Source organism: Pelophylax lessonae, assembly GCF_965119305.1.
Source record: "Pelophylax lessonae genome assembly, chromosome: 1".
NCBI lineage: Eukaryota > Metazoa > Chordata > Amphibia > Anura > Ranidae > Pelophylax > Pelophylax lessonae.
Window position 1 is genome coordinate 717,151,381 of NC_138768.1, and position 15,356 is coordinate 717,166,736.

The window sequence follows — 15,356 nt, forward strand, 5'->3', positions numbered from 1 at the left end:
GTTCTAACATGCAGTGAACTACCTTTAACTTCATAAGGATACGGCTGTTTAAACACTCACCTACAATATTTACAGTGCTATCAACTTCTGGCCTTAATGTCGAACATATGAATGCATATTGTGGATGAAGTGTGTATGCTCCATTCACCAATGGCAATGTTCTCTGACCAAATTCCTCCTGTACAAAACACAAAGGATTAAATAAATCTATCCAAGCATTATGTGTTTCTTTTATTTCTTCTACTATAATAAATGTGACCTTTGCATTAGGAATAACTACTAAGATGATGGACAGCACATCAAAAGTAGAATGTGCTACATGACAAAATGGGATCCCCATTGCAACTGGACCCTAAGCAGTGTCTCCTTGGTATATACCCGGATGGCGATATGAACAAATTCATGACTGCATTCTTACAGGAGACACGGTTTGCGGCCAGGAAATGAATAGCCAGGACCTGGATGCGGAGTAGCCCCCCAACCTTTGCCATGTGGATACGGGAGGTGAATGCCACTATTCCCTTCTATAAATTGCTTTACAAACACAGAGGGTGTCCCACCAAGTTTGATAAGATATGGGACAGGTGGGTACAGTGCCCGGATACGAGTGTATAGACATATTGCAGTTGTTCCTACTCCCTGCACCAATACCACATTGCTGCACTTTGTGCTTGCTGGCTGTGACTTGTATACATGTACCATGTTGTTATTTTTCTCTCTTCTCCCTGCATATCTGATGCCTGAAATGCTGCACTTGCTCGGTTTGTTTGTTTTCTCTGTTACCTTCAATTGTACTGCACTAAGATTTTAATAAACTCACTGTTTGGGAAAAAAAAAAAAGTAGAATGTGGTTTCCTAAACATGGTTTCTTATTTGTAAAAATGATCACTTTACAATTTGTGTTCACACAGCAAGGTGATTAATGTGAAAATTGATGCTCATGACGTATATCACAGCTATCTTCCCATTATCACACAGCTTTAGTGCTTTTAACCTCCTTACTAGTCAAATTGAAACTGAAAATGTCATCACAAGATTCTCATAGTTCCCCACCCCTGAAGTGTGTTTTTAACATTTTGTGGTTCTTTTCTTAAAATACTTAGGAATAAATTTGCACACGCCACCACAACAAAGATTAGCGCACATATGTTTTTTTTTTGTTTCAAACATATACATATAAAGCATTTTGAAAGACCAACTTTGGATAAAAACAGAGGGAGGAAGGTTCAGCACGTCTATCAGATTTAGATGTTGCCTGTGTCCCGAATGGGGAAATTTCTCCTCAATTCCCTTTCTAGACAGGAAGTGAAGGCAAAGCTCTACAAACAGAAATCCACATAACAAAAGTATGTTTTTTCTGTCAAAATGACAACTATGCTACCCCTATTTCTCATCCTGGATCTACAGGGACAAAAGTTAGCAAAAATCTCCCCGACACAAATAAATGCCTACCTGAAAACCTAACTCTTTGTTACAATTGAATGTTTTGCCTAAAGTTAGGCTCAAATGATCTGGTAAGGAGTTTCTGAATTTTAAACCGGATCATGTAAAGCAGGGATCATTTGTGTTAGTGTTGCTTTTGCCATGAATGGGAACAAATATTTAAAGTGGAATTCCAGGCTTTTACTAACTTTGCTTAAACCTGCTCCTACACCCCCTTCTAAATCCTTTACCAACTACCCTGTAGAAGGAAGATGCTGACGTGATTGGCTCCCAGTGGCAGCTTCGGGGGGAGAGAAGCAGCCGACAATGGATGCCCTATAGTAAGTCTACAGTATGTGTGACATCACTGATCTCTCCTCTCCCCTTGATGAGGAAATTGCATATTTCATATTCCTTCTTGATGTTGGCCTCACAAATCTCTAATAAAGCCTCTAATATCCTGGTTATGCTGGTTATCTTAAATAACATCATGTTATAGGAATGTGACTATATGGACAAGCCAGGCCACTCTCTAGTCAGGAATGTGCCATTTTCCTTAGAAGGTCTTTTTGCTCCAGGAGGGAAGTGGGTAGGCCATTTCCTCTATATAACATACACACCGCTTTTTAATACCAGCCTCACGTCAAATCTGCCATGAGGCATGTGTCTGAACCTGGTTGGCTATGCTGCAAAAAGCAGGTGGGGACTCCATGGCGAAACAGCATCTTTAGAGAAGCATTCTTGTTATATTTTCAATTATTATCTGTATCTGTTATTACATTTATTAAATGTTATACATACAAGTATTTGTGGGATCCCTCTTGCACATAATGAATACAACCCCAAAAACGTAAACTATCGCAGGACTGTGATACAAGACCCCTAAAGGCAACCACTGGGGAGATCAGGTGACCAGACCGCAGCGCTTTAAGAATAGGTAAGTATAAGTATGTTCCTTTCACAAGGTAATTAGTTTTAGATTTAGAAGGGGAATGGGATCAGGTTTAAGCTTCGTTAGTAATCGCCTGGAATTCTATTTTAAATAGGGTTTTCATTTTGCAGTGCTCAAACACAATTTAGTTCCACTTTATGTTGTAGCAGGCAGTGTGGGAAAAATAAAAACCCAAACCTTCTCCTGTTTTATTTTTTCTTCTTTTTCTGGTTTTGCTCTTTTTCCTGAAAGGGACAGAAAAACAGAAAGAAGTTATTAGGAAGCATAACCTGTATCATACCAGTGTGCTATTCTGCATGCAGGACAGTCTTATTTTTAGTCTAGCAACAGCAAACTATGTTTCATTAGGTGCTTTCCATAACAAATGTTACACAATACGTCTTTCTCCATCTGTCCGGCACATAGTGAATACATTGGTGCAATACACTGTTATTCAAATATGTTTCTCATAAATATGAGTACATGTGCAAATAAAGATCTTTACTGGCCGTAGTTATAATTTTTAAGTCCTTAAGCATTAGATAACAGTTTTCCAATCTGGCTCTTACTTGTGTTCAGAGGTTTTAAAAGCCTGGCAGATCGGGATTGTTTCCTCCAAAGTAATCCAATGCGGAGACTGCCTGCAGTATGTGTGTTGCACCCCCTCCTAAATAATCTACACAGGAATTCCTATGAGACCTGAGGAATCCCGTTTATAGGCAAAACTGGGCTAAGATAACACTTTGTTACCATCTGCAGTGATGCTATGGGTGACAACTTCAATCTGATACACTTTTCTGTTGGATTATTCATAGTAATATACAGAGAACTGGGTTTGGCTAAAGGACAATCCTAAGATTTACAGGAGCACTCTGCCATGTGATTGTAGGGAAAAATAAAATTCACATAGTAGGAAATAAAAATGATTGTAAAACCCACTGAGTTAATAAGTAATAAGAGAAGGTATAACAAAAAAACAAAACTAAGCATATGAGGTTGTTACTATGCTATAACACCATCCCTGAAAATGCCCTGAATGCTGATCCTGCCATTCAGATGCTGTGCTGCAATGACCGATAAGCAAAAAAGTGACTAGATTTCTCATACTGCACATTCAAGTTATGCCATTTCTTTATAGTATGCAATGGCTTTGTTAAACGCTAGCAAGACAGGTCTTACATTTAATACAAGAACAAAGTCAAAATGAACCTGCTTCGAAAAACTGTTGGTGCTATACAAATCCTGTATTATAATAATAATATTACTATTAGGCTCCATGTACACGGGACGTTGTTAAAAGTCCCTTTGAATGCTGGAATTTTTAGAACGTTTGAAATGTCCGTTCGGTCGCGTTTGTACCCGCGTTTAGCGGGCGTTTAGCGGCGTTTGCGGGCGTTTGCGTTTAGAAGCGTTCCTAGAGGTCAAAAAAATTATTCCTCTTTAAAATGGAAAAACGCGAACGCTAAACGCGGGTCACCGCGTTCGGACGCGTTCGGACACGTTTGTGCGTTTGAAACGCCGGGAAACACACGTTCGAACGCAAATAATTGCGTTCTAAAAACAGTCACTGAATGCAACTGCCTGCAAATGACTGTAAACGACCTGGTGTACATGGACAAATAAGATAAAATGTAGATGGGTTCAGGGGCTTCTGAAAAAAACGCCCAACTGCTCCTAAACGGCCATTTCCAGCGTCCCGTGTACATGGAGCCTTAGAGCTGAAATGATTATATGCAGGCTAACTTAAAAGATGTTCTTTAACTAATGCACATTGTGCAAACTTTGAAAGATGTTCTATAACCAATACCTATTATCAGTAAAACCTGCAAGTTCAGGTATGCAAAAATTAGAAAAATTTGCATCTGAGTTCCTGAGTATGAATCGAAAAAGTACAATGTACGTTAACATTTGTGCTAACGTTTTCATGCATATGTGCAAATGTACTCTACTGCGGCACAAGAGCTGACATTGTCCTAGCAACAGAGGGAAGCAAGGCAGCAGAAGCTGCCTGTATCCTAGTAACAGAGGATGCTAAACAGCTTTTTTGAGAAGCCGCCTGTGCCCTGGCATCTGAGGAAGTAAGACAGAAATAGCCACTTGCTTCCAGCAAAAGAGAATGCTATGCTTCTGCCAGCAAGATCCTCTATACAAGTTGCTGTATTTTCATATGGCTGTGTACATGAGGCTTGTTTTTTAGATTTTAGCATTTTAATATACACTGCTCAAAAAAAATAGTATAGAAAAAAAAGAGTATAGCATCAAACTCCTGGCATATTGATCTGGTCAGTTAAGTAGCAGAGGGGGTTGTCAATCAGTTTCAGCTGCTTTGGTGTTAATGAAATTAATGCCAGGTGCACTAGATGGGCAACAATGAGATGACTTCCAAAACAGGAACGGTTTTACAGGTAGAGGCCACTGACACTTTTTTTTCCCTACTCATCTTTTCTGACCGTTTTTCACTAGTTTTGTATTTGGCTAGGGTTAGTGTCACTACTGGTAACATGAGGCAATACCTGGACCCTATAGAGGTTGCACAGGTAGTCCAACTCCTCCAGGATGGCACATCAATACGTGTCATTGCCAGGTTTGCAGTGTCTCAAAAGCATTGAGGAGATTCCAGGAGACAGGTAGTTACTCCAGGAGAGCAGGACAGGGCCATAGAAGGTCCTTAACCCATCATCAGGACCGTTATCTGCTCCTTTGTGCAAGTAAGAACTGCCAGTGCCCTACAAAATGACCTCCAGCAGGCCACTGGTGTGAATGCCTCTGATCCAACGATCAGAAACAAACTTCATGAGGGTGGCCTGAGGGCACAACGTCCTCTAGTGGGCCCTGTGCTCACTGTCCGGCACCATGGAGCTTGATTGCTATTTGCCATTGAACACCAGATTTCACAGGTCCACCGCTGGCGCCATGTGCTTTTCAGGGATTAGAGAGGGTTCACCCTGAGCACATGTGACAGACGTGGAAGGGTCTGGAGAAACCATGGAGAATATTATGCTGCCTAACATCGTTCAGCATGACCGGATTGGTAGTGGGTCAGTGATGGTCTGGGGACGCATATGGAGGGATACAGAGACCTCTACAGGCTAGACAATGGCACCCTGACTGCCGTTGGGTATCGGGATGAAATCCTTAAGACTCATTGTCAGACCCTACGCTGGTGCAGTAGGTCCTGGGTTCCTCCTGGTGCATGACAACGCCCGGCCTCATGTGGCAAGAGTATTCAGCCAGTTCCTGGAGGATGAAGGAATTGATAGCATTGAATGGCCCCCACGCTCGCCTGACCTAAATCCAATAGAACACCTCTGGGACATTATGTTTAGGTCCATCTGACGCTGCCAGGTTGCACCTCAGTCTGTTCTTTCAATTTGATTTTCAGGGCGTCTGAATTCAGCGCTCTGCAAGTTGATAATTTTAATTTCCATCAAACGATGTGGCATTCTTTCATTCCTAACACATTACCTAGTACATATTGGTATAGATATCCAGCATGATAATTTTCCCCATTGAGATCTGATGCGTTTTCAAAGTGTTCCTTTAATTTTTTTGAGCAGTGTAGTTAAAGCCCCCATAGAGTCTCACAGTTACATATTAGATTTAAACCCCCAAAACTGACCTCACCTCAGATATTTTGCTAAAGGAGAAAATTCATTATAAGTAAATAATAAATTAAATAATTATAAGTCTATAATATGAGCAATATAACCCATAAAAGCTATATCATTTTGCATAATAATGATGTGCATACAGCTGTAACTTCTGTAACTAATATTTTGGTGGTTGCTGTGGTACACAGAATTTTTTTGCTCTATGCATCATACATTAACACACTAAAAAGTATCTAGGGCTAGGTTCACACCATTGCGGGTGCAAAAAAAAAAAAGTGTAAAATCGCACGTGTTCCTGCATCAAAAAATGAGCTGCTTTTAAGCAGAGGCTGGGAGCCATGAACCCTTAATGGCTCCCCCCCTCCCCACGAACTAGAAAATGCAGAGCGGTTTCCCAAACACAGAAAAACATGGTGCCAAAGCACCATGCGATTTTCCCTGCTGACTTTATCCCTGTATTTCAGCAACCCATTCAAATGAAAGGGCTGCCGTGCCCGCATAAACGCCCTTCCCAAAGATGTGAACCTAGCCTAAAACAATTGTTGTCACAACAAATTGAATGACGGGTCACCAAAGTCACAAAGGAAAGATCATAGCATACCTCTCTTTGAAGGCCTTTCTGCTATTGGAATCATCCTGTATACTCTGAAAGCATTATTTCCTTTCTTCATACTCTTGTCTTTTACTTCTTCTATATCCGGTAAGGAGTTCATTGCACACCTAAAATTTGCCTTCCATGTTTTTGGATCTGGCTTATCTATACCAGGCTGATACTTCCCTATAAATCAAGAACATATATAAATCATCAGATAAAAATATCTATAGCAGGGGTTCTTAACTGAAGATATAGGATATGGGAACCAAATGATTGGGGCATGAGACAATCTCTAAATCATTTAAAAATTTGAAATGGAATTCCCTGCATTATTGAACTTAAAATCGAAGTAAAAAAAAAAAAATCTTTTTGATGTGTCATATGAACACAAACAGTATTGACAATAAATGTATTTAGCTTCCATGATTCGATTGCACAAAACAGCAAAAATCAGATTACAGCTTGTGTATTTTTGATTTGATTTGATTATGCATATGTACAGTAAAACCAAGCCATGGAAGTCTTTGAAACTCATGCTGCTATTTAAGAGAACTGTTCATACAGTACAGTGAAGGGGGTAGGAGAACATAATGGTCAATTTATTGAAGGTCTTTAACCACTTCAATACAGAGAACTTTCACCCCCTTCCTGCCCAGGCCAATTTTCAGCTTTCAGCGCTGTCACACTTTGAATGACAATTGCGCGGTCATGCTACACTGTACCCATATGAAATTTTTATAATATTTTGCACACACAGTTTTCTTTTGGTGGTATTTAATCACTGCTGGGTTTTTTATTTCATACAGAAAAAAAAAAAAAAAAAAAGACAAAAAAAATGGAAAAAAAAAAAAAAAAGTTTTACTTATTTTCTGTGGGAAAATTTTGAAAGTAATTTTTCTCCTTCACTGATGTGCGCTGATGAATGGCACTGATAGGCTGCACTGATGGGCACTGATGAGGTGGCACTTATGGGGAGGTACTAAAATGCCGCACTGATGGGCACTGATAGGCGGCACTGATCAGCACTGAAAGGCAGCACTGATGGGCACTGAGAGGTGGCACTGATAGGCGGCACTGATTGGGGGGGACTTATGGGCAGGTTTTTTTACTTTACAGTAATCAGGGCACTGATCATCAGCGCCCTAATTACCTGTCCTAGGCTCCCCTTTGAGGAGGAGCCGCTAATCGTCTCTCCTCGCCACACACTGACAGTGTGAGGCGAGGAGAGATGATATACGGCACTTCCTCATTTGCATGTGACCGGCTGTGATTGGACAAAGGCAATCACATGGGTAAAGAGCCATGTCATTGGCTCTTTACCACGATCAATACAATAGCACTGCGAGAGGCCGTTCTGGTGCGCCGTCATATGACGGTGTCCCAGAACGACAGCCGCACCACTCCGCCGTCATTTGACTGTGGGCGGGTGGCAAGTGGTTAATCATAAATTATACACACTCACATATACAGTATTTCACAAAAGTGAGTACACCCCCTCACATTTTTGTAAATATTTTATGAAATGTTTTATGTGATAACACTGAAGAAATTACACTTTTCTACAATGTAAAGTAGTGAATGTACAGCTTTTATAACAGTGTAAATTTGCTGTCCCCTCAAAATAACTCAACATACAGCCATTAATATCAAAACCCCCAGCAACAAAAGTGAGTACACCCCTAAGTGAATATGTCCAAATTAGGCCCACTTAGCCATTTTCCCTCCCCGGTGCCATGTGACTCTTTGGTGTTACGAGGTCTCATGTAATTGGGGAGCAGGTGTGTTAAATTTGTTGCTATCGCTCTCACTCTCGCATACTGGTCACTGGAAGTTCAACATAGCAAAGAACTCTCTGAGGATCTGAAAAAAAGAATGGTTTCTCTACATAAAAATGGCCTAGGCTATAAGAAGATTGCCAAGACCCTGAAACTGAGCTGCAGCACGGTGGCCAAGACCATACAGCTGTTTAACAGGACAGGTTCCACGCAGAACAGAAGTGCATGTGCTCAGCGTCATATCCAAAAGTTGTCTTTGGGAAATAGACGTATGAGTGCTGCCAGCATTGCTGAAGAGGTTGAAGGGGTGGGGGGTCAGCCTGTCAGTGCCATACACAGCATACTGCATCAACGTGGCCTGCATGGCTGTCGTCCCAAAAGAGAGCCTCTTCTAAAGATGATGCACAAGAAAGCCCACAAACAGTTTGCTGAAGACAAGCAGACCAAGGACAAAGATTACTGGAACCATGTCCTGTGGTCTGATGAGACCAAGATAAACTTATTTAGTTCAGATGGTGTCAAGAGTGTGTGGCAGCAACCAGGTAAGGAGTACAAAGACAAGTATGGTGGTGGGAGTGTCATGGTCTGGGGCTGCATTAGTGCTGCCGACACTGGGGAGCCACAGTTCATTGAGGAAACCATGAATGCCAACTTGTACTGTGACATACTGAAGCAGAGCATGATCCCCTCCCTTCAGAGTCTGGGCCGCAGAGCAGTATTTCAACATGATAACGACCCCAAACCACACCTCCAAGACAACCACTGCCTTGCTAAAGAAGGTAAGGATAAAAGGTAATGAACTGGCTAAACATGTCTCCAGACCTAAAGCCTATTGGATGTTGGAGAGCAAGGTCTCCAACATCCACCAGCTCAGTGATGCCCTCATGGAGGAGTGGAAGAGTACTCCAGTTGCAACCTGTGAACCTCTGGTAAACTCAATGCCCAAGAGGGTTAAGGCAGTGCTGGAAAATAATTGTAGCCACACAAAATATTGACACTTTAAGCCCAATTAGGACATTTTCACTTGGGGGTGTACTCACTTTTGTTGCCAGCAGTTTAGACATTAATGGCTGTTTGTTGAGTTATTTTGAGGGGACATCAAATTTACACTGTTATACAAGCTGTACACTCACCACTTTACATTGTAGCAAAGTGTAATTTCTTCAGTTTTGTCACATAAAAAGAAATAAAATATTTACCAAAATGTGAGGGGTGTGCTCACTTTTATGAGATACTGTATAGCTGAGGGTTTGACAAATTTGCTTAGACTCTAGGAGCCAGCAAAAAAGTTAGGAGTTTTTTTAAATCCAGTGCCCAGCATCCAGAGCTGCATGTTCTGGGTGTCAAGCAATAAGAATTGCTCACACCTGGTGTCAAGTGATTAAAAATAAAATTGGAGAAAAAAAAAAAAGGTGGCACTGACCGGGCTGCACTGATGGGCACTGATGGGCACTGATGAGGCAGTGTTGATGGGCACTGACAGGCAGCACCGATGGGCACTGATTAGGCTGCACGGATAGGTGGTACAGATAGGCTGCAAGGACAGGTGACACTGATGGGCACTGATAGCTGGCACTAATGAGCACTGATAGGCTGCGCTGACAGGTGGCACTGATGGCAACTGCCAAGCACTGAGGTGGCACTCCCCTTCCACTCAGCAGCAGTAAGGAAAGGGCGACTGATCAAGCCCAGCTGTCAACCTGGGAAGATGATGTCTGAGGTGGGCAGGCAGTGAGAGCAAGACGCGATCATCAAAGCACCGTCCACCAGAGGGTGCCAGTTTTTACATAGGAGCATGTACCCCACTCCAGCAGGCTGCAAAGCCATTACCCCAATTATCGATAAGCCCGACGCTAGTCCGCGCACTTGCAGGTGGGCCACATGGGAGGATCCCGACCATTGCTACGGTGTAACCCAGGTGCAAGGACGCAATTTCCAGCCGCCATTGCGACCTGGCGCCTGGGTTTTGTCGAGCCCTGGTATAGCTCCATACATACTTTTTTGATGGGCAAATTATAGATATATACATGCACACCCATTTAGTAACTAAGCAGAAGAACACGCAATGTTAAGGGCAGCAATCTACTCAGAGTCCGAAAAAAATCCAAGGTGTGAAAAGACCCAATTCTTTTTTCATTTTTTTAGCTTCATATTCATTTGGAACTTGCAATACTAAATCAAATTTGGTCTTGCTATTGGAAGGTTTGATTCTGAAATGTACAATGGGCTGTGCTGAATAAAACAAGCCTAACAACATCACCCATAATTAATAATAATCCAAGTCCATACTGCTGTGAAAAGCAGTAGACTCTTGAGTAAGAGAATGAGAATCCTGGGTCTGATTTTTATTCACAATATTGTCATTACATGCCTATCTAGGAGCTGATGATTTAGTCTATTAACAAAGGCGGATTAAACAGTTGAGACACAATATGTGTTTAAGTGTCGTGTTGACATGCATTGAATACCTGTATGAATTGCCCAGTTTCTGAACAGAGGAGCATCTTTGTCCACATCCCACCCATGACGTGCTGCATGCATCCATGGAATCTGGAATATTTTCTTTTCCTGAAATAAAAGACATAAAATACATATTTACGCAGCCACAACTACATTAATGGAAGCAAACTTTCAACAGAGCCAGAAACACCGGCGGTGATGCAAACAGCATCCCATGCATACTATTATCTTTATTTAAACGGAAATTATGAATCATGTATAACATGGCTGAAGTGAGGCTAGCCATTACTATTGGCATATCTCGCTTTTCATAAAATACATTGCAAAATACACTTTTCGCTGGGCTCTGGGTAGTAAATTTTTAGTGGACTTTGCTTATCTTGCCATGAGAAAGCAAAACTTCACATCCGGACTCTTCATGCAGAGCTGGCTGAAACTGATAACAGTTTGAAACACTTTCCTGGAACAAAGCTGCTGTTCATGCTGTTGGCACAGCCTACCCAGTTAGATTATTAACCTTCACAGCAAACCAAGATAACACTTTTATATATAATATTCCAGAATATATGTCAGAGTGCCCTCATACACTGCACTACTGCTGTTTATAACAAGTTGTAGACAAAGTAGGGAAAACATGGGTGAATAACATTTGAACAAACACATGGAAAAGGCCCGGTTCACAACTGAGCAATTTGAAGTGTGATTTAAAGATTCACCAAAAGGGTTTCAGCCTTCAACACTAGGATTCTATTTTTTTCCAGTGGTGCCCGTTCACATGAATGCGTAGTGTCGTTTGAAGCTTGTTGCTTGAAAAGGTTTTATTGAACAGAATTGCACATCCTGGCCTCAACAGCCTGGGCCTGCAAAAAAATGGCTATTTACTAGTTTTCCATTGGCTTAAAAATAAAAAAAATAAAAATGAGCTCAAGTCTGAAATGCACACAAAACCACCTGTACATTCTCTAAACAAAAATGCTTAAACGACGGCCGAAGAAACACTCAGCTCGAGTGTGAATGGGGCCAAATAATAAAACAGTTTTCCCAAAGAAGAAATTGGCCTTTGTCTTATGAAAGGTTAAGGCTGCCTTAGAAACTTAGGTGCATAGCACATGTATTATTTTCAATCTCAAGTGAATGGAACAGCTCATAATAAAAAGGAGTTGTCCCCATTCAAGATTCTGTCCTGGTGCAGGGTTTCTAATACAGCCTTCAATTCCCTCTACATAGGTGTTGTACATGTACAGTAAGTAGATGCACCAGAGAAAAAGGGTAAATTGCCTATAAGAAGTCACAGACAGGAAGAAAGAATAGCAAAAGGGACACTTTCACAAGCACAGGTTGTATAGCTTTAACAGTCTTTACTGTAAACCAGGGGTCTCCAAACTTTCTAAACAAAGGGCCAGTTTATTGTCGTTTAGACTTTAGGGGGGCCGGACTGTGGCCAGCGGGAGTAGAGATTTTCCCGGCATCAGTGGGAGTAAGCATCGCCACATTTGTTATTAGGGGGAAGAATAGTGCCCCGTCGTTGGTATCATTGGGAGGAATAGTGCCTGAATGTTGGTGTCAGTGGGAGAAATGGTATCCTATTGTTGATATTGCTTTGTTAGTGTCTCTGAGGGATAGTGCCCCAAGGGCTGGATAAAGGCAAGCAGAGGGCTGCAATTTGAAGACCACTGCTGTAAACCATCATTTAGGGACATTCAGTACAGGGCCTAGCCAGGCTGTATACAAGGTAAGTCCTTGCATTCTCTATACATAGGAGGCCAACATCCTAGCAATGCTTGGTGAGCTGCAGGTGCTTATTTCAGTAGGATACACCTGATGGGGGTTTTGGAATTGTTGCTGGATTCCAGCTGAGCCCGGGTCAACGTTTACATGCCAGACCTTCTACCATCACCAGAGCCTCTTCTGTGTTCAACCAAATCAGAGTGTCCAATTACTTGCAGTAAACAGTAACATTTGGGTCTCTTTTTTTTTTTTTTTTCAAATTTTATTTTTATTTATTTAGTTCAGTTGCATATACAATTTATACATTCCAATCCAATATTAACAATTTACATTCCTTTTTCCAAAGTCCTATACGAAATCAACAAAAGATCACTTATTACTTCATTTTACAACTATCTTATTATAACTGATCCCAAATCTCCTTTTTCCTCCTCATTTTCCTTCCCAACCAAACAACAAAGCAAACAACACACCAAAAAAAAAAAAAATTATTTGAGAATCATGGAGGCCATATGAACATCACCACTATATTAGTCATATTTCTTATTCTGTGATTAAGGATTGACACTCCTCCGAGTTAACATAGTCATTCCACTGTTTCCATTTCTTCTTATATTTATCTAACTGTTGACGAGCGGACAGTACCAAGTTCTCTAATTTGTTTATTTCTTATTATTTTTTATCCATAAATTTATCTTTGGTGGATCTACGTCTCTCCATTTAAGGGGAATACATATTTTAGCTGCATTTATCAGGTGTGGGATAATAGATTGTTTATAATTTTGAATTGGTTTACTGGAGGCATGTAACAGAAAAAAGGCTGGTTCTTTTAAGATTTGATATTTCGTAATTCTCTGAATCACCTTCCAGAGCTGCTCCCAGAATATTTCCAACTTGGAGCATGACCAAAAAATGTGAAAACATTGTCCCCCTTTCTGTTTCACACCTCCAGCACCGGTCGGTATTTGTTGAGGAGACTTTGTTCATTCTTACTGGGGTATAGTACCATCTGGTCAATATTTTATAGTTCAATTCTTGTATTTTGGTACAAATTGACGTTGAAAACGTTGATTTGATTATTCGGTTTTCCCATTCCGAAGAAAGGGTAATACCCATTTCTTTTTCCCATTCCCTCAGGAAAGGGACATTTGGGTCTCTTAATTTCAGGTAAAGCAAGCTGGCCTTCCTACTGGGAGCAAAGCATGTGTCTTCTTCAAAAATAAACTTTACTTTGCACCTCAACATTCCCATTCTAGGTCCTTATCTCCTCTCATGCAGGTTCTTGCTGCCAAGGAAAGTCCTCAACCACTTAATGTTACCATACACAATACAACCTGACAATGAAGCACTGGTAACTGTGATCATACTTGAGGCATATTAAGACCTGTGCGATGTTACACAAGATAGATGACATACAATTTTTAGCACAATTAAAAGTTGTAACATCATCTTTCACATTTTACAAAAAAATAAAATAAAAAATGGGGTTTTATATATATATATATATATATATGTATATGTATGTATAATGTTTGGCGGTTATAAGTAATCTAGAAAAAAAATACAGATTTTAAACTTGAAAACAAAAAGTGCCAAAAAAAGCCTGGTCTTAAAGTGGTTAAATAAGTATCTTCCAACACCAGTGACCTTTTTAGCTACTGATCACATATGTAATGAACATTCTTCCTGCTGGTGATCAATACAATGATCAGTTTTGCCACTGACAACTAATGTAAAGAGATTATTCCTCCCTGATACCCAATGTAATGAACATTTTTCTCATTGACCACCAATGTAAGGAGATTCTTTCCACCAGTTGCTGATGTAATGAACATTTTTCCCCACTTACCAGTATGGAATGGCCCTTCTCCCAATATCTCAAAACCACCAATGTAAGGTAGTCATTCTTCCATTGGCCACCAATATGAGAAGCATTTTACTAACCACCAATGTTAAGGGAACATTACAACTTTTAATGTCTGCATTTCTTTTTGGCCTTTATTATTGTTTATTCAGTTTCATTACGGAAAACAACTGTTATATACAGTTTGTGTAAAGTACGCAAAGTTATGACCTTTCCTTAATTTTTTTAATTTTTGTAATTCAACATATCAATCACACTAATGTACTGTGAGCTACAGTAATTTTAGCAGGGGTTCCCCAAGACCGGCAAGGGTAGTTAAAGGGTTCCTCAATGTTAAAAAGATTGGGAAAGGCTGCTCTAGAGGGCTGCGGGAATAGAAAACTTGAGAACAGCAAAACAACAGTACTTGGAGATCGATCAAAAGAATATTAATAGGAGGCCTGAGACTCTTTCAGGCACATTTTAGATATGCAAGATAAGAGTTCAGAGTGGAAAACACCCAACATTGCCAAGATGGAGGACTTCTTGAACTACATATGCTGCAGCCTGTATGAGCATATATTTATGAACAAAGAATATTACCAAAATGTAATTTTTTTTAACCTTAAAACACAAAAAAAAAAAATATAAAAACACACCCATATAGTAAATGTTTGATATAGTATATCAAAGTCAACTGAGCCACTGATAAACCTCTGCTTCTGAATTTCTAGTTGCCTAGCTGTCATGCGGATCCAATGGCTTTAAACCTTTTGAGGCACGGGCTTGTTAGAAGCACTGACTTTCTAATACAGTGCTCCTGGAAAGTATTCACAGCGCTTCACTTTTTCCACATTTTGTTATGTTACAGCCTTATTCCAAAATAGATTAATTTCATTATTTTCCTCAAAATTCTACAAACAATACCCCATAATGACAACATGAAAGAAGTTTGTTTGAAAAATACATGTACATAAGTATTCACAGCCTT

At 40.4% G+C, this 15,356-nt stretch overlaps 1 protein-coding gene across 2 annotated transcripts in view; it reads right to left on the minus strand.

Annotated features, from left to right (window-relative positions):
* Window positions 1–15,356, minus strand: part of IRF2 (interferon regulatory factor 2) — a 142,243-nt gene that overhangs the window by 40,519 nt on the left and 86,368 nt on the right. For both annotated transcript variants that reach the window (XM_082242967.1, XM_082242966.1), the window contains exons 3-6: window positions 10,803–10,902; window positions 6,566–6,742; window positions 2,552–2,598; window positions 61–178 (exon numbers count right to left, since the gene is read on the minus strand). In XM_082242967.1, the coding sequence (XP_082099093.1) occupies window positions 61–178; window positions 2,552–2,598; window positions 6,566–6,742; window positions 10,803–10,902 (442 nt within the window). The remainder of the gene's footprint in view (window positions 1–60; window positions 179–2,551; window positions 2,599–6,565; window positions 6,743–10,802; window positions 10,903–15,356) is intronic.